Source organism: Myxocyprinus asiaticus, chromosome 5 (genome assembly GCF_019703515.2).
Source record: "Myxocyprinus asiaticus isolate MX2 ecotype Aquarium Trade chromosome 5, UBuf_Myxa_2, whole genome shotgun sequence".
In the NCBI taxonomy this organism is placed as follows: domain Eukaryota; kingdom Metazoa; phylum Chordata; class Actinopteri; order Cypriniformes; family Catostomidae; genus Myxocyprinus; species Myxocyprinus asiaticus.
Genome location: NC_059348.1, coordinates 43126300 through 43145960, shown reverse-complemented (window position 1 = coordinate 43145960; position 19661 = coordinate 43126300). Strand labels below are relative to the sequence as shown.

The following is a 19661-nucleotide window of genomic DNA, read 5'->3' as shown; positions in this document are numbered from 1 at the left end:
CCAGAAGTGCACGAGGAGCTAACGAAGTCGTGAGAGGCACCTATGCCCACAGAGCGCCGCCACCTGGTGCGGACGCCCTAAGCTCCCGTCCAAGCCCTGTAGACTCACGTCATCCCTGACGGCTAAAGCCTACAGCGCTGCTGGACAAGCTGCCTCTGCCCTGCACGCCATGACTCTCCTGCAGGTCCACCAAGCCAAGGCATTGAAAGAACTGCACGAGGGTAGTTCCACCCCAGATTTGATGCATGAACTGCGCTCGGCAACTGACCTTGCTCTCCGAGCGACGAAGGTCACAGCATGGTCTCTCGGGCGGACGATGGCCACACTAGTGGTCCAGGAGCACCACCTTTGGCTCAAACTTGTCGAGATGGGCAAGGCTGACAAGACACGGTTCCTTGCTGCCCCCATTTCCCAGGCGGGCCTATTCGGTGACACCGTCAAGGACTTTGCCCAGCAGTTCTCGCCGGTGAAGCAGCAGAAGAAGGCAATCCGGCACATCCTGCCCCGGCGTGGCTCAAGATCCCGCACCCCGTCTGCTCGTCACCAAGGGTGTCCCCCTGCGGTGACTGCACCGGCTCCGCCGCAGCCCGCCCCTTCGGCCCGGCCCCGCCGTGGAGCCCACCGCAGGAAGCAGACGCCATCCGTCTCACAGCCGGCAGCTAAGAACCCACGGAGGTCCTCAAAACACCCCTGAGACAGGCGACTCAGGGACGAGGGAACCCTCTCACTTGGAGCTGGTAAAAAGACCACTCAATCCCCCGGTGGAGGGCTGGGCGGAAAATCTTTTGTTGCCTTTTTGTTTGATTTCACCATATGCCCAAGTGGCTGTGGTACCCAACAGTTCAGCAAAAGAGCAGCTTCCTTCCTCCCTGGGTCACATACCCAGTGTGTACGGTCATCACCACGACTACCGTCCACAGGTTTTTGCAGGATTGGCACTCCAGTGGTGGCCTTTCTACCCCTGAGCGCCCAGCTGTGGCACACAGCCGCCCCCTATGTGGCAGGCTCCATGGGTTACGAGGACAGGCCTCTTCTTCCCCCATCCCAGACTGTTCCGGGGGTGGTCACAAGGAGCCAGGTAAGTGCTTCAATGTCTTTTCAGCCCTTGGACCGACCTCGTTTCTATGGGCAGGTGTTCCTCTAGAACTGGTCTCCAGGCACATCGTGGTCACGACAGACACCTCCAAAATGGGCTGGGGCGCTGTTTGCAATGGGCACCGGCCTCTGGAAGGGTCCGCGACTGCATTGGCACATCAACTGCCTTGAGTTGTTGGCAATTCTGCTTGCCCTGCAGAGGTTCCGGCCGTTGATCCAGGGCAAGCACGTGTTAGTTTGGACAGACAACAAGGCAACAGTAGCATATGTCAACCGCCAAGGCGGTCTGCGCTCTCGTTGTATATCACAACTCGCCCGCCGTCTCCTCCTCTGGAGTTAGCAGCACTTCAAGTCGCTGCGAGCCACTCACATCCTGGGCAATCTCAACACTACAGCGGACACACTGTCACAGCAGGTTACCCTCAGGGGAGAGTGGAGACTCCACCCTCAGGTGGTCTAGCTGATTTGGAGTCAATTCGGACGGGAACAAGTGGACCTGTTCGCCTCCCAAGAATCCTCCCACTGCCCGCTCTGGTACGCCGTCACCGAGGCTCCCCTCAGCATAGACATGCTGGCACACAGCTGGCCCCCTGGCCTGTGAAAATATGCGTTTCCCCCAGTGAGCCTACTTGCACAGACCCTATGCAAGGTCAGGGAGGACGAGGAGCAGGTCATCCTTGTAGCACCCTACTGGCCCACCCAGATGTGGTTCTCGGACCTCACATTCCTTGCAACAGCTCCCCCCTGGCGAATTCCCCTGTGGAAGGACCTTCTTTCTCAGGGACGGGGCACCCTCTGGCACCCGCGACCAGACCTCTGGAATCTCCATGTCTGGCCCCTGGACAGGACCTGCGGTGGTAGACATGATCACTCAGGCTAGGGCCCCCTCTACGATGCACCTGTATGCCTTTAAATGGCGTCTGTTCGCTAAGTGGTGTTCTTCCAGATGCGAAGACCCCCAGAGATGCGTAGTTGGATCAGTGCTTTCCTTCCTGCAGGAGAGGTTGGAAGGGAGGCTGTCCCCTTCCACCTTGAAGGTGTACGTTGCCGCCATAGCAGCACACCACGATGCAGTCGACGGTAAGTCCTTAGGGAAGCATGTCCTGATCATCAGGTTCCTAAGAGGCGCCAGGAGGCTGAATCCCTCCAGACCGCGCCTCGTTCCCTCATGGGACCTCTCTGTAGTTCTTCAGGGTCTACAGAGAGCCCCCTTTGAGCCTTTGCAATCAGCTGAGCTTAAGGCACTCTCATTGAAGACTGCCCTCCTGACTGCGCTCACTTCCATCAAGAGGGTAGGTGATCTGCAAGCGTTCTCTGTCAGCAAAATGTGCCTGGAGTTCGGTCCGGGTTACTCTCACGTGATCCTGAGACCCCGACCGGGCTATGTGCCCAAGGTTCCCACCACCCCTTTTAGGGACCAGGTGGTGAACCTGCAAGCGCTGCCCCAGCAGGAGGCAGACCCAGCCCTGTCGTTGCTGTGTCCGGTGCACGCTTTACGCATCTATTTGGATCGCATGCAGAGCTTTAGAATCTCTGAGCAGCTCTTTGTCTGCTTTGGTGCACAGCGGAAAGGAAGCACTGTCTCCAAGCAGAGGATCGCCCACTGGCTCATTGACGCCATAATTATGGCATATCTCGCCCAGGACATGCCGCCCCCGGTAGGGCTACGAGCCCATTCTACCTGGGGTGTAGTGGCTTCCTGGGCCCTGGCCAGGAGTGCCTCTCTAACAGACATTTGCAGAGCAGTGGGCTGTGCAACACCCAACACCTTTGCAAGGTTCTACAACCTCTGGGTGGAACCGGTTTCATCCCAGGTAGTGGCACGCAACACAAGCGGATAAGCCCGGGATAGCCGGCCGGGTGTATTGCTTGCACATAGCGCCTTCCACCTCCTTTTGAGCTGAAGATGTGCACCATTAATTCCCAGTAGTGTTCACAAGTTTGTTTCCTGGTTGACTTCCTCCGAGTCCTGTGGCAGTCGAGTTTTCGGAGAGATTCGCTGCCAGCCATTACACGTGCTAACTAAGAGACCTTTTCTGGGGTAGGTGCTCCGCATGTGGCAGTTTCCCTGTAAGGCTAACCCCATGCGATATATATCTTCTGCTAATTCGTTTCCCTGTTGGCAAACTGCGTCTTCCTTGGGCAGAGTCCCTCTGCCCCAGTCTCCATGTTTGTAGTAACTCCTCCCCCATTGGGCAGGATCTACCTTGAAGACTCTCCACATGGTTGGAAAGACCATGTAACGTATCCTTCCACTTAAATATCCCCCCCCCCTCTCTTTGGGAGAGGTGTGGTCTCCGCTGTGTCTTCCCCTTGGGAGGGACACCCCCCGACTAGACCTGGCGGACCAGTCGGATAATCCCCCTTCTTTTTTAGGGAGTGGAAAAAAGAGAAGGGGAAAAGAGGCCATGACTGCCATCATTCCATCACATTGTTTAATTTAGAGCTTCTTGAGCCCTAATGAAGATCATTATAAAAAAAGAGCACTGCAACCAGATGGTAAATACAGAAAGAGAGAGAGCGTGAGAGAGAGAGAGAGAGAGAGAGAGAAGGATAAAAGAATACAAAAAAAGAGTCATAAAAACTTAGAAACAGAGATTTGCTCTCAGACAGTGTGTGCAGAGGAAAATGAGATTTCAAAGTGAAGCTGAGACGCAGAGATACTCAGTATTAACAGCTCAGTATTTCAAACAATTTCTTTGAGTGTAAGGATTACAGTCAGGAGACACTTTATAAATTGGGATCAAATAGAAACCTCTGTACTTCGGCATACATTAGCACACAACTGGCTGCACTTATGTCTCAAAATGAGAAAGAAACTTTTATGAAATGAACAACACCATCACCAGTAAGAAGTTACAAAGACATGTCATGCATACTTTATAGACTTTTTTTCTGTTATTCACATTGCTTTTTTCAGTGGTTTTATTAGTGGTTCTCAACTGGCTTTGCTTTCGACCCAAATTTTTCACTGTAGATCGAGTGATGACCCAACACAGTACCAAAATTGTTTATGGAACAAAAGTAAACAGAAAAGTCCTTCATATCAAACATTGTATTAATTTTCTTATTTGAATAAAATGATAATTAAATTCATATTAATCTCAGCAGTCAATAATTCACTGAACAAAACATATTGTTGTCGGCACAAACCATGTTTTATCTCTGTTGTAAGTGGACATGTATTTAATATGGTATTTAATATGGTCATGGTCTTTTTTTCTTTTTCTTTTTTAATTATTGATTGATTTTTATTTTTTTACTTTGTGTAGTTTTGTTCATGGTTTATGGGAATAAGGGCATATCACACAACCTGTCCATGTTGGAATCTAATTTGGCCAGATTCTACCAAATGACAGATTGATTTGCACCAAAAATACTGTAGAGTTTAATAACAAGAAAAGAAGTTGGGAGTTTTCTCCTGCCTTTTAAAAGTTAATTATAGAGGTGTAATGGTTCACTTATCTCACGATTTGGTTCGGTTCATGATACTGAGCTCATGGTTCGGTTCAGTTTACGATTCTTTAAACTAAGCCTGTTAATCGAGAAAAGTTAAGATTGAAAGTTTTATTATTATTTTTTAAATTATTATTATTATTACTTTTATTCTTTTTAAAGACATATGCAAAGCATTTAAAATTTAGCACTGTTATTAAAAGTGCTATATGATCCATCAGAGATGTACTGGGATTAAAAATGAGCCTAGAACAGGACAATGGTGACACCAAATGGAAATATAAGCTTATAATTGGCTTTGCTGAAAATATGGATTAATGTTAGATACTTATGCTGAATACACACAGTCACTGATTACATACATTTAAAATATTTTAAATTAAAGCTGTATTTTTCTAAAATAACATTGTCTCTGATTACATCTAAATATTCTTTTCAAAAATACATATTTAATGAAAGTGCATGCTTATCCAGATAAATAATGTCCCTACTTAAAACCCTACTGAAATGTACTGATGAAATCAAATCAGACATGACATTTGATATAGCATAGAATTACTATACATGTTCAGCATTATCTATAGTAGATTAATATGGCACTATCATTAAACCTCTGTAAAACCTCTGTATTTTTTCTTGCGCAGTCAGAGCAGATCACTCGGAGAAGCATCCTAATTTGCCAAAAATGTTAAATAAGTGTCCTAACTAAAGTTAGGATACTTATTTAATATTTTTGTTGTTTCATAATATTCTAATGTGACTGTAACCATTGGCTTTCAAATAAGTTTTCAGTTGGGACGCCAGTGGGGTTGTCCTAAAGTTAGGACGTTTTCTGTAATACACCCCCAGATCCCTCCCGGGTAAAATGGCGCCTCTCTCCCGCTCACATTCGCTTACATGGTTTCACTTTCAGTTCTTGTATTTTTGAGCTCCTTTTGTGCATTGAAGCGGTTTCCATGTGTATGCCCACGTTACGTAGGCGTACGATGTCGCACATATTTGATACAGATGCTTGTAAAATAATTAAAAAACAAACAAAAAATGTCCAATCTCCATGATGCATATTGTCACATATTTATACACCGTTACACCCCTAGTTAAGCCTATTTGTTTTTCTATCCTTAGTATCATGATTAAATAGACAGTGGCTTTTATTATTTGCATTTAGCATTGTTTTTTCCCCTGCTGTCCATGACCCTATCAGAACAGACTTGGGTAGCGCCCACCAGTTGAGAACCACTTCTCTATATGAAAAGTATAGGAGATATTCTTGTTTTTCTCACCGGCCCCTATAACTCTCTCTATGCGTATATTGGAGGCATCTATTTCCTTGGCAAAATCTCGGACGGCTTGTGTTGGGTCCTCGTAAGTGTGGGGGTGAATGTACATCCTGCTTCCTGGCAGTTTAACTGCAATCAGAAAAAAAAAAAAACAAGATCACATGCAATTTTCACACAGGGTTTTGAGTCGCAATTAATGCCAAGACACGACTGTACCATAAACCTAGACACTCTCCTAAAAGAGTTGGAGAAGATAAACTCCACAGTGAGTTTTAGCGTGAATAATGTGATTTATGTTCCATTCTCACAACAGATGCTGGAAGAGATCTTTTACATTTATGTTGCCTCTAAGAAATGTTTTTTTTTTTTTTTTTTTTTTTTTGACAGTCCATTATGTGAGTGTTTTCTGTGTGTGCATGTGCTATTTTGGCCACCGTACCTCTCCCGTTCTGAAACTGCATTTTTTCCTCATCTGGATCTTGCTTGGCTTTGATGTATCCACAATGTCTGAAACACAAAAAGTTGAAAACATCAGCTATATAAGTAGTTACATTTTATAAACCAGCCAAGTGTGGATTCTTGGATTGCATTGCTCTGTGAGAGTGAAGAAAAGTTTATGATTGCTCCCATGCTGCATTTTTACCTTTTACCTACATTTAGTTTTGTTTTCATTCTAGTTTAGTTTCAGTTTTCACTCTATGATTGTTAGTTTTTTTTTAGATTATTCAGTGTCTTCTAGTTTGTTTGGTTTTAGTTGCCAAGGTTCATGTGTGATATTTTACTTTTTCTGAATACAGTGTTTATTTTTATTTCAGTTAACAAAATTTTTTTCACTTAATTTGCGTTAACAAAAAGAACACTGGATAAAGTTTCCTCTATATATTAAACTCAACTGTAACGTCACTCACAGTGATTTGTTGTTTTCTAGTTTTCTCGTCTGTGTATACCACCTTAATTGAGTCTGAAACAATAAGCCACCCCTAAAACATTCTTTAGAACACAGAACATGAAAAAGTGTTCAAATGAGTGTTTGAATAAGTGTATGCCCTGATAGAACTGTCTCTGTCTGCATATTGAGAACACGAGCACATCTGTGAGCAGTCTCTGAGGGCACGTTGGAATGTCTAAAAATACCCACTGGTGTTCTTGTGTCTCTGTCGGTACGGCTGGGAAACAGTCTGCCTTAGCCTGCAGCAATATACAGCAACACACCCAGTATAAAAGCTCCTACAAGCTTACCATCATTTAACATTACTGCAAAACAACATCCCTTCTTGAAGTCATTTGTCAACTAATTACAGTTTGGAGTCCATGTATTCTCAGCCTCCCTGAAGCAATTCTCCAAAACATAGCTGAAGAGCCACATACTGTATGCCTTTGTAAATTACATTAAAAGTCTACATTAAAGAATAAATGAATGCACACCAAACAATGACTGTATCACAGCCTGCATCCCAATTCTAATGCTGTCCATCCTATTTAGCATTCAATACTATGATCAGTGCATCCCAAATCACAGTGCATTGAAAACAGTAAAGGTCTGGATGATATACTCTTTCTTGTGGATTTAAGAAGTGTGCATCTGTGCACGCTTTTTGGGCTAATATTGCTGACCAAAAAACCCTGAAAAGACCATATTAAACAAGCTTAAAGTTCATGCTGGTTTAGCAGCACACCAGTATCCCATGCTGGGGACCAGCATGAAAAACGCAACATACTGTATAATTAAGACCAGCAATGCTGAAATTTTCATTAGCGAAGTAGAAGTTTTTAACACTTCTCTTTCAACTTTTTTAGTAGAAAAATTCTGAGGAATGCAAGACCAATGCTGTTTCTTATATGAACCTAAAACATAAGTAAAAAATGAAATATGAAATCCATTAAGGTAAAGAATTTTGCTAGACGGTAGCACTTAAGAATTTAGATACTAACTTTCACATGCAAATGCAAATCTTACAATGCTGTCTATGGTCTCTAGATGCAGTTTTATGGTGGTAATTTATGATGGCAATTTTATGATTTTGATGTAGTAGTATCTTCCAACTACTACTGTACTGTCTTAAAAGGATGTAGTTTCCCATTACCAATGAAGTACATACTTTTATTGCACAGTAAATGTAAATACATCCAAATACAAACCTCATATGGGGTCTGTGGTATTGAGAAAAGTTAATGATTGTGTCATGGGAATTTTATGATTTTACATAGTAAAATGTCCCAATACTAGTGTACTTTCTTACTAAATATTCAAAAGTATGTACTGTCTCATTATCTAGGAAGTACGTACTTTTAGTGCATTGTAAAAGTATGTAAATACATGCAAATGCATACCCCACAGTGGTGTCTGTGGTACTGAGATGCAATTTTATAATGCATTATGGGCTTCTGTGATTTTATGGTGTAATATGTTCCAGAACTGCTATTCTGTCTAACTATATACTAAAAAGCATGCACTGTCCCATCATCGGCGAAGTACATACTTTCAGTGCATAGTAAAAGTATGCGAAAACATGCCAATGAAAACCCCACAATGGTCTCTGTGTTACTGAGATACTTTTTTGATGTATGACGGCCTTCAATGATTTTATGTAGAAATATGTCCCTGTAATGGTGTACGGTCTTACTATATATATATATATATATATATAAACATACTGTACGTACTGTCCCATCATCAGAGAAGTCCATACTTTTCAACCTGTTCTCATAGAATCACGTTACTTTAACTACATTTTCCAAAATTAGTTTTATGTACCTCATTCTACATATTGCAGCAGTTCCCTTTTGAAATAAACACTAGAGGTGCAACAACAATAAGTTTTATTCACTTTCACAAATCACAAGTACAAGGGCAAGTTAACAGTTCATAAACACGTATATTTCGCTCAGTTAATCACACACTGCTATCTTTTAACATCAAAACACATTTACAATAACACATGATTTGAAAGTTGATACATTTTAACTCGTGCGTTATATAACCAAATAGTTTTACAAGCTTAATCCAATGTGACTAAGTTACACGGTAGCTCAACTAATAGCACTGGACTAATACAGCATGTGAGCTGGAAGTATCGTAAAAGCGTCACAAAATGACTGGTTGCTTCAGTAATTGCATTTTTTCATCTCACATTTGCTTCAATGACACTATCGGTTAGGTTTAAGTGTTGGTTTAGGGTAGGGATGTTGTTGTTTTTTTACATTTAAAACTAGGAAAACAGATGCAATTTTAAAGGTTAATTCTCTGTCATGTTACATTTGCTTTTTTATACTATTGGTTAGGCTTAGGTAAAAGTTTTAGGTTAGGGAGGTACATTTTGTTCTTTTAAAACTCATCTGTTTGGGATAACTTGTTTTAGCGCCTCTCAATGAACATTTTACCTTGACACTGCAGAAATACGCATAATGAACCACATACTATAATTTGATTTTGCAAAACTTTTACCACATTCATATAATTTTCTTGAGTCTAGGCTGATACTTTTAGTGAGTAGTAAACATATGCAAATTGGGATTCAGTCTTTGAATTACTATTCACCCTTCCATGCAGCAGTCCGCCCTGAATTAGCATGTCTAGAAAACCATTTCTCCTCCCATGCATCTTACAGACTTTCCTCAGGATGCTTAACTGAAGATTTTGATGAAGAGAATCAGCCCTTGTAACTTTCCACACGTAACTGCCTAATCTTTTATGCTCCCTTGCAAACAGCATTAAGCTTTAGCCAGAGAAGATATCTTGGAATTACATTGCCCTTCTTCAGGTTCTTCTCGCCCATTTTCCTTTTCCTAAACTCCCCTTGGTAATTTGTCTGAAAGTAAGAATCACTCACGACAGCTAATCTGAGAAGAAAATGTAGAACTCTCTCATTGAAATCAAGGACTGGTGCATTTTAAAATCATCTTTTGATTATAATTGGTTTGGGGTGAGTTCCAAGGATTCCGAAATAAGCACGCTCTCCATTCAGCACTGCGAAGGAACGGCCGAGCTCGTGATAAGAGCCAGCAGCAGGGAAACAGATGAGCTTGAGGGTTCTGGCTTTTAATTTGGCAGTAATGATGAGGGGAGGGGAGAGGGGCTGCCCATGCCAGGGTCACAGGAGCCCAGCCATGGCCAGTTGGCAGGCTGGAGCTACGATTGCATGGCAGACTAGAGTGAGAATGATTCTACCATTGGCAAGAACACCTCACTCAGAAACACACATGCATAAGCCACATCATGGAATTGATTGCCAGTGTTCATGATGCTCCATCACTGCAGTTTGATGCTGATTTTACTTGCCGGTTTCAAACACACGCTTGTCATCATGTAAACTTCACTAACCGGCTGGACGAATGGATTCCCCTTGTGTATGTGACTGTGGAAGCATCGACTCATCTTATTATTTATGTCAAGGAGAACGAAGAGAAAATGGGAGAGAAAAATGTGGCTTAAAAAAGCAGGGTGGCTCATCGATGGTTCTTTGAAATTAGAAAACACACTTTTCATTAAAATGTGCACTTTCGAATTTCATACGTTTTTTATGAATGCAATCTGGGAAATTGGGGAGATATGAGCAAATACAAAAAGCTATTTATGATACAAGCAAATATAAAAGCAATTTTTTATGGCAACACCCAGCTAAACTGCCAGAAGATGCACAAGTCACAAACCACAATATTACTTATGTGCTTCCTTGGCTTTAGTTTGAACAACATCAGGTGACATCCTAAATTGGAAAAACGATTCATACATAAATTATTATATAATTATTATATATTTATGACATCTTTTTACAAAAAAAATTAAAAAAGCATAATTGAAGGGCATCACACAAATTATCTGGTAGTCATTGCCTTTTGTTTCAAAAGGTCAGTGGCATTGGGGGTAAAAAAAATTAAATAGATTGAAGCCTGACCATCAAGCTACCATGCTCACCCTGCATGCAACATGGCACCTGGGGTAATGTTGTAGCTATGCATTTGGGAACGCGGTCATGTATTAAGTAAAAAATTAAAATGTCACTGTGAGTTTGTCAGGTAAACCCAGTCTGTTGTAAACAGTCTTTTGATCAAAGAAACAACTTTCCCTACTATCTGGATCAGAGTAACCGACATTAACCAACTAGATACACTACAAAGATAGTGAAAATATGATTTGCAGGTCTATTCGTTATCAAAAGCCGACAAAGTCAGTGTCATGTTCAAATAATCAGATTATTTCTTTATTGTGTGCAATCCAACTGTTTTCATAATCGGATCCAGCTCTAAAATGAAAATGTTCACATCCTACAGTGCGCTTATGTCAATGGATTGCATACATTTCCATTATAGAGAGTGTCTGCGGATATTGAGGACCACAAATCTTATGAAGCTGGTCTCATTGTATGTCTTTATGGCTGACAGGCCCCTCAGGAATCTAATGAGAAAAAGAGCATCTTATATTGACAAAATGTCTCTCCTTGAAGAACAAAGCAGGGAGCATCACCCTGATGTACAACTCCAATCTTTCAGTGTTCCTCCATAAATGAGTGAGTGCTGCCTGCTTTTGTTCAGCAAGGCCTTTGCTCTCTCAGTGCAGCCTGAGCTCTATGAGGACAAATCACTTTGCGCTCCCTAATGCACTTTTTCTCTCTCTTTCGAATGTTCTGCCACACAGAAGCCACAGATCTGGGATGTTCAGTTTGCCTGGGCCTTCTATTGTACTTTGCTGACTGAAGAAAAAGCAATATTCTTGCTCTATGTGCAGGTCCAGCAGATTTCAGATTCATGTTGCCTCGTTCTCCAAGTCTAACACTCAATTTGCATATCAATTTACCTTCCTAATACGCTGTCACACGAGCACCGTTTTTCTTGGCAGCTTCCAGATTTCTGTCCTGGGATCTGCACTGTTGGAAACTTTATGCATCACCATTCCTCTTATTCCATTACTTTCACTCACATTTACATATATGCATGTGGCAGGCACTTTCATCCAAAGCAAGGTATACATTTCATCAGTTTGTGTGCTAGCTGGGATTCAAATCCATGATCTTTGAGTTGCTAGCATTATGCTCCACCATTGAGCTACAGGAACACTTGCAAACATATGCATTTTTATACGTTTTATAGGATCGAACCCACAACCTTGGTATTGTTAATGCCATGTTCTACCAATTGAGCTACAGAAACACCTGCAAACATTTACGTTTATGCATCTGGCCAGTGCTTTATCCAAAGCGACAGTCCACTCAGGGTAGAAATTTAATCATTTTGTGTGTTCCCTGTATATTGAACCCATAACCATTGAATTGCTAGCACCATGATCTACTAGTTAAGCTACAGGAACACCCACAAACTGGATTACATGGATGCATTTGGAACTTTTATCCACAGCGACTCACATTGCATTTAAAGTAACCATTTTATCAATAAATATGTTCCCTGGAAATTGAACCCACAACCTTGGCAATGTTAGAGCCACGATCCACTAGTTGAGCTACAGGAACACTTGAAGACATTTTTATTTATGCTTTTGACAAATGTTTTTATCCAACTCAAGGTGTACAGTACAATTAAGCTATAGAAACACCTGCAAACATTTATGTTTGTGCATTTTGCAGACACTTTTATCCAAAGTAACTTAAAATGCATTAATATTATACTTATCATCAGTTTGTGTGTTCCCTGGTAAACAAACCAATGACCTTGGTGTTACTAGCAACATGCTCTACTAATCAAGCTGCTGGAATACCTGCAATCATTTAAACCTATGTATTTGGCAGAAGCTTATACCCAAAGCAATTTAGAGCGCATTCAAGGTACACATTTTATCAATACCTATTCTCTTCTGGGAATCAAACCCACAACCTTGGCATTGCTAGTGCCATGCTGTACTAATTGAGCTACAGTAGCTCATTTAGTCAAGAATCCTACATAGTGAAAATTTGTTCTTGACAAAATTTGTGTTCTTTGCTGGAACCATTTCAAGGAAAAACTAAAAAAAAACTTTATTTGCAGTTGCTTTTATTTAAAGTGATTTACAATGCATTCAAGGTAGAAATCAGTTTGTGTGTTCGCTGGGAATCGAACTCATGGCATTGGCATTACTAGCAACACACTCTAACAATCAAGATACAAGAATACCTGCAAACATTTAAACTTATGCATTTGCTAAAAGCTTTCATCCAAATTGACTCACTGTGCATTCAATGAATACATTTTATAAAAACTTGTGTTCCCTGGGAATCGAACCTACAACCTTGGCTGTGTAAGCGCCATCTAACAACTGAGCTTCAGAAACACTTAGTTGAGTTACAGAAGCAGTAAGTTCTTTGACCTTTTCACTGTTTAGAACTTCCATTGCCATCTTCTTTCCCTTTATCCCTAGCTATACTTTCAGATCTATGTCTTGACATTCTTTGAGGGCCTAAGTTGGGAGCAAGGGCTGATAGTGCTGACAGTGTGCTTTTTGCCCGGAGCACTTCTCAGGGCTGCAGCATACTAACTCTATTGAAATGAAAGCTGGGGAGAAAGTGATCCGCTGTAACAGGAACCCCAGAGCTGTAGAGCCCATTCCCATCAGCTCCTGCACAGAGCAAGGTGCTGACTAATGCACTTTTTGATTCCCCCATCTCTGCGAGGTGCCGTGTCTGAAAAAAAAAATGACTCTCTCCAAAACAGAATCTCTTTAGGATCAAGGCCATAAGAAATCCACCCAGACAAAGGGAGTCAAGATCAAACAGAATGGAACTTTTTTCCTCAGTGTTGGCTCGGATGGATGGAATTTATGCACTGCTGAGTAAAGTGAGGCACCTTTATAAGAAAGTTTGATATCTTTAAACAGTGCACAAGTTGAGTAAATATGTATGTGAAGGGGAGGCTTTGAAACCAAACAGTCTGAAATTTAAATTTGTATGTAATGGTAGTTCAAAGGCTGGAAAGAAGCACCGTGTTTAAAGGAACTTCTCAACCTTGACTAAACCTTCTTAAAACTCTCTCTGGCAGTCTGTGGACAAACAAGTTTCAACAAGCTGTATATTGTGAAATTTTAATTTGACAAGTAGATTTTAATGGCATTCAGAAGGAAAAGTTGAGCAAGCCGTTGTGAGGGTTTGGTGCTAGTGGACTGCACAAATAGGAGGAAATTCAGGGGTTCTCCTCTCCTTCAGTCCTCTTGGCATTGCATTCATCTCCATTAAAGCCTCCCTAGCCACATGTCCTTGCCAACTGTTTCTAACTGACTTGCAATTAGGTGGGAAAAATGGCGGAGATATCCCCATGACTGCTGATGCCCTTACCCTCATGCTCCAGCAGTGTGTAGAATTACAATCACCTCATCTGGTTTAATTCATCCGGCATCTCATTTTACAAACACAGACCAGACGACTGTAGAAGGAAAGGGAGGAAGAGCGCTGGCATCAAGTAAGCCATTCACTAATGAGTAATCAGCGACTGCTTGCTCCAAGTCATGACCTTTTGAAATACTAGTCAGTTTATCAGAAACTTAAAGTGATAGTTCACCCAAAAATAAAATTCTGTCATTATTCATTAATCATCATCTTGCTCCAAACCTGTATTACTTTCTTTCTGCAGCGGAATACAAAAGAATATGCTCGGCAGAAAAACTGCCTTAGACACCTTTCACTTTCACTGCATGGACAAAAGATGCAATGAAAGTGAACAGTGGCTGAGGCTAACATTCTGCTTAACATCTTCTTTTGGGTTTGTAAAAAACATGAGGGTGAGTAAATGATGACAGAATGTTCAACTATCCCTTTGAAATTATAGCAATAAATTAAAATATAATACACTTATAATACAAATATATAATACAAAGTAATGCAAATCCTATATATCTTTATCTCAGGACTCCACGTGCTGCAATATCAAATATTTGACCTCTGGACTGACCTACTGTGGTCTACTATTTCATTTTTAAACATTGTCCGTCCCAGTGTGAGGAAAAGCAGGCGGTGTTAAATGTTTTTTCTTCCTGTTTGGAGTGTGTCTAGGCTGAGGAAGAGCTATAAAGCCTGAAAGAACCCCACAAAGGGCACAGCATGAAGTTATTTCCGCTCATAATGCTTAATTGCTTGTTTGATTACCTTGTGTTTTCCACAGTATTAAAACGGTAGGTGACCAACCTTAGCCATTCATTTGGCAATAAACACATGACCTTGAGATAACCGCACATGCTGATGACACAAAACAGCCACGGTCAAGCTGATACAGTATGTGGATTTCTCATTTTATTAATACGAGAAGAAAACGTAGGAAACAAAGTCACCTTTGTAGTTCTACAATATGCCTGCAGCCAATTCTTACAGCTATGGAAGTTCATAAAGCTGGCTGTATCATGAGACCAGCATGTTAATTAATTACTGCATTGATTTATATTAAAGATTTAACACTTAAATAAAAACAGAACAATTTTTGATAACTACATGAACACTTTTAATAACAATTGGCCCAAAGAAAAAAGGTTTTAGATCCTGCATGAGAGAACCTTTTTAAGTCCCACAAAAACTCTCTATTTCTTTAATTCTCTAGTTGTTTGTTAAACTGATTTAAAGAACCCATAAACTAATTTGATGATCTGAAGAACCTACACTCTTAAAAATAAAAGTTGCAAAAAGGGTGTTTAGCAGCGATGTCATAGAAGAACCATTTTTGGTTCCCCAAAGAACCTTTCAGTGAAAGGTTCTTAAAATAACAATTTTAAAGAATTTTTTATACTTTTTCCAGTATAAAAAAAAAAAAAAAAAAAATTTCCCCACTACAAAGAACCTTTTGTGTAATGGGAAGGTTCCATGGATTTTAAAAGTTCTTCATGGAACCATACAGTACAAGCTGATAAAAATTAGTGTTCTACAATTTAAACTAATGCAGCACTTTTCAAGTTACTGTTTCCGTAAGATAAATCGCTTATGTTGTATTGTTCCTTATTTCGATTTGGATAAAAGCATCTGCTACAAAAAACAACTGATTACAGTCTAAACTCTATCAGAACGATTCAGATCAGATGGCAGTCTTGAAGTCAGAATCAAAGTAAATGCTTTAATGTGGCCTCTATTACTGGTGAACAAATCTAAAAATTAAGCGAAAGATCCTGTTAACATTCAGTAATGAAGAAATTCAACAAATGACAGCACTTGTTCACTATGAGAGTGAGAGAGGGGGAACATATTTGTTTCCAGGCTTCAGAACATCTAAACCACACACAATGCTGAACAAAAGACAAAAACAAAGGACAGCCTCTATACAAAATTATTCTCAAGAATGTAACATCGAAACCAAAGGAGATGAAAAAGAGAGCCAGAGAGAGAAGCTCAGTTCCAAAAAACTAGTGATTTTTCTCACTGCCTACTGCCTACATAGGCACCTGCCTTCTATGGCAGCATCCTAACTGGAAGAAAACCTGGAAGAAAAGTGACTGATTTGGGACACTCTACATAGGCATAAAAAAAGTGCATCATACAAATTGCACTCCTCACGTGAAGCAAATGGGAGACTCGACTCACAATTGATTTCAATAAACGAAATTTGAGAGGAAAATATATTCTGCTCAAAAGTGATATTTACCTTAATTTATCTTTGTTTTCTGCAAACATCACTAGTCTCATAATGTAATAATGTGTGTTTTATAATGGATTTTCATAGTTTAATAATGAAAATCTTGGTCTGGGACAAGGCTAAAACAGTATAATCTGTACATAAAAGGAATTTGAAAAGTACTAAAAATAAATTATGACATTTATTTATTTATTATTTATATACATATATACTGTATACATACCGTATATATATATATATATATATATATATATATATATATATATATATATATATATATATACACACATTGTATTTTTTAAGTATATTTATAATCAACATTTCTTTCACATTGTTGGCTTTTTTATTTTTATTTTTATTTTTAATTGATCATGTTGCAGTGCATTATGAGTTAACCTTATCTGTGAAGGATACATGCAATGCTGCTTTTTGCAGAATTTGCTGAAAACAAGGTATCTTAAGGCCAAAGTATACTTTGCCGTCCGTGTTGCGGCCTGATAGCGCGCCAGCCAGATTTTCTCGACTCGCTGACGTGGTCATCATCTGTGCACATCGACAGCGCATGCGCTGGCCATTGACTCTACTAAAAGAGTATCACAATTATTCGCTAATGGTCAGAAGAGTATACTCACAAAGGCAACGTGATTGACCAGGCACGATCTGGAACACGCAAAAACGACCTGGGCTTTATGAAGGTAACACAATTAAGCTGCCTACCTTTTGGCACAGCCGCCTACAGTATATGATGCCATAAAATGTTGGCTATGGAGGCAGATCACTAGATTTGTGAGAAAGAGGCTATCCAGAGCTCCATAATTTGAGTTTGGCCACAGTGGCTGTTCAGCAGGGCTGTTTAGCATAGTCAACAGGCTTTTTTCCATGATCAGACTACTTTTAATCACTCAGTGTGTTTGCCACATTGCTAATAGGATGGAGCCGGACGGAGAAATGCCTACCTCACTCACCCCACGCTTTCATCACACGGAGTGGCTCTTCAGATTAATGGCAATCAACGACACCCACTGCTCTAACTCGCAGGAGCCGCCAGTGGAAAAATAACCCCATGCTGCTCTGTGCGGTCATTACATTATCATGCAATAAAAGATAGCCCAAATGACTGTGAAATAAAACACTCGTCCCTCATCTCTTGATCCCTCATTTCTGTTAGCTCCTTGAGACTTGGCTCCTTTCTCTGTTGGAAGGGATCTGGCAGATTTCTAAGGCCTGCGCTTGCTGTTTAAAAAAAAAAAAAAAAAAAAAAAAAAAGATTTACTCTAGCCAAAGTCATTATTAGTGAAGTGAGGAGATTAAATGGAGATATCTGCTAAATTCCAGGATGTGTTTCTGATAGGTGTGGAGAAACATCCAATTTGTTCACTATTCATTAAGGTAATTGAGAATGCAGCAGAGAAAATTACGATGATAATGATCCTATTTTTGAAAGCCGGTTTTTATTAGTTTGATTCAGTACACCAGTCAGAATCCAATTAATTAAGCAGTCTGACCTCTGACATTATAACTGGTCCACCCTAATCTATGCAGGAGCCATGCACGTGATAGATCCAGTGGAACATACCCATTGGTCATCCCAATGAAAAAGGAAGGAGATAGAGTGTGTTTTCAAATGATGCTAGAAATTAGACTAAACATGATGGCATGTTCTTTTCTGTTGAACATTTTAATTAAAGATCAAAGCAGACCCTGAATACGGCCATCACTAAAATGTGTAAAATAAAATTAATGGGTGGGCCCTCGTCCCCTGGGCCCAGTGAATAGACAATACCATAAAGGACCTTAGCAGGCCCCCCTCATAGCAGGGCCCACTGTCCATAAAACATAGTAAGGATACAAATCAGACAAGGGGAAGTGAAATCATATTAATTTATGTCAGTTATTTAAGTGATTTCATATTTCTTTCTTCTGTAGACAACAAAGGGAGATGTTAGCCAGAATTGTATGTAAAAAAAAAAAAAAAAAAAGATGCAATTAAATATTTATTGTATGGTGAAAATGATGCAATTAAAGTGAATTGTGACTGTGGCTGCTACTCTGCCTAACACTTTTGTGTTCCACAGAATAAATAAAGTCATATGGACAGTCATATATGTTTATCAGTAAAGCCTTTTTAGAAAAATACTACGGTACACGGAAATGTGTGCTCTTTCCCCATCTGCCCAATGCTCAAAACACACAAACAGTGCTGTCACCTCTTTTCTAGCTAGAGGTGTAGCATTCTCTCCCTGTGTAATTGTGCTTGACAGGTGGCAGCTTGCTTTGCCTTCATTATCTCTTTGTTTACTTCTCTTTTGTGCTGAGCCTGCTATAATTCAGCCTCTACTTAGATCTCGCTGCTCAAAATGAACTAAGCTATAGTGCCAGCCAGCCTGTTGACACAATTATAAACTGTTACTGCTACCAAAGAGTGCTTTACACAGCGAGTATACTGTAGTGAAAAACCAGTCTATCACATTAAGAGGATGTGAGAACTATTACACCTTTAGCATGCAGTAGGCATGTGTGTATCTGTTTGTGCATGTGCAATGCAAACCCTGCTAAAAACAAAAAATATCTTAAACCAGCATAAACTGGTTTGCTGGTCTTGGCTAGACTCTCAAATTGGTCAGAACAGCTAAATACCATCTTGGCCATTTTAAACCATCTAAGACAAGCAAACCAGCTTAAGCTGGTTTATTTTTTATTTTTCCTCAGCAGGAAAGAGTGAGACAGAATGCACAGAGAAGGCCCTGCAGGTGATAGACTAGTACCGACCCTGTATGAAATAGGACAGAATGGTACAGCTCCTTTTGGCTCTAAAATGTCATTATGTCTGTTGTGCTACAATTGCGAACGCTCTCGGAAAAGATCCTTTGGTGAGTCTGCTCATGGCACAGATGCATTTATGCTGGGGTAGAGAAAAAAGAGCCAAACTGGATTAATTGGAACATTTTATGCATAAATCCATTATGAATAGGCCAGTGCTAAAATCTGTTTGGCAGAAAACATGATGGAAACTACTGAAAACATGTTTAAGCGCATGAAGTTCTCTTCAGGTTCCTAGGTGCAGTTTAGTACAGAATGTGTATTAGTGTGTGTATGGAGCACGCTTTCCCATCATCATTTACGTTTTAAGAATAACCCAAGGCCCATACCAGATGCTTCGCAGATAATATCTCAGTGACAAAGAGTTTGTTCTTCCTTCTGAGTAGCTCAGCTTAAAAGTCTTCCTGTGCACTTCCTGTTTGATTACACAGACAAATTCATCTGTGTCATCCTTGCATGATGAAGGGCATTAGCGAATGA

At 40.6% G+C, this 19661-nt stretch overlaps 1 protein-coding gene across 1 annotated transcript in view; it reads right to left on the bottom strand.

Annotated features, from left to right (window-relative positions):
• The window catches only part of LOC127440514 (ephrin type-A receptor 3-like), a 225783-nt gene that overhangs the window by 49440 nt on the left and 156682 nt on the right, over window positions 1-19661 (bottom strand). The window contains exons 9-10 of the mRNA XM_051697142.1: window positions 6271-6338; window positions 5835-5960 (exon numbers count right to left, since the gene is read on the bottom strand). Coding sequence (XP_051553102.1) covers window positions 5835-5960; window positions 6271-6338 — 194 coding nt within the window. The remainder of the gene's footprint in view (window positions 1-5834; window positions 5961-6270; window positions 6339-19661) is intronic.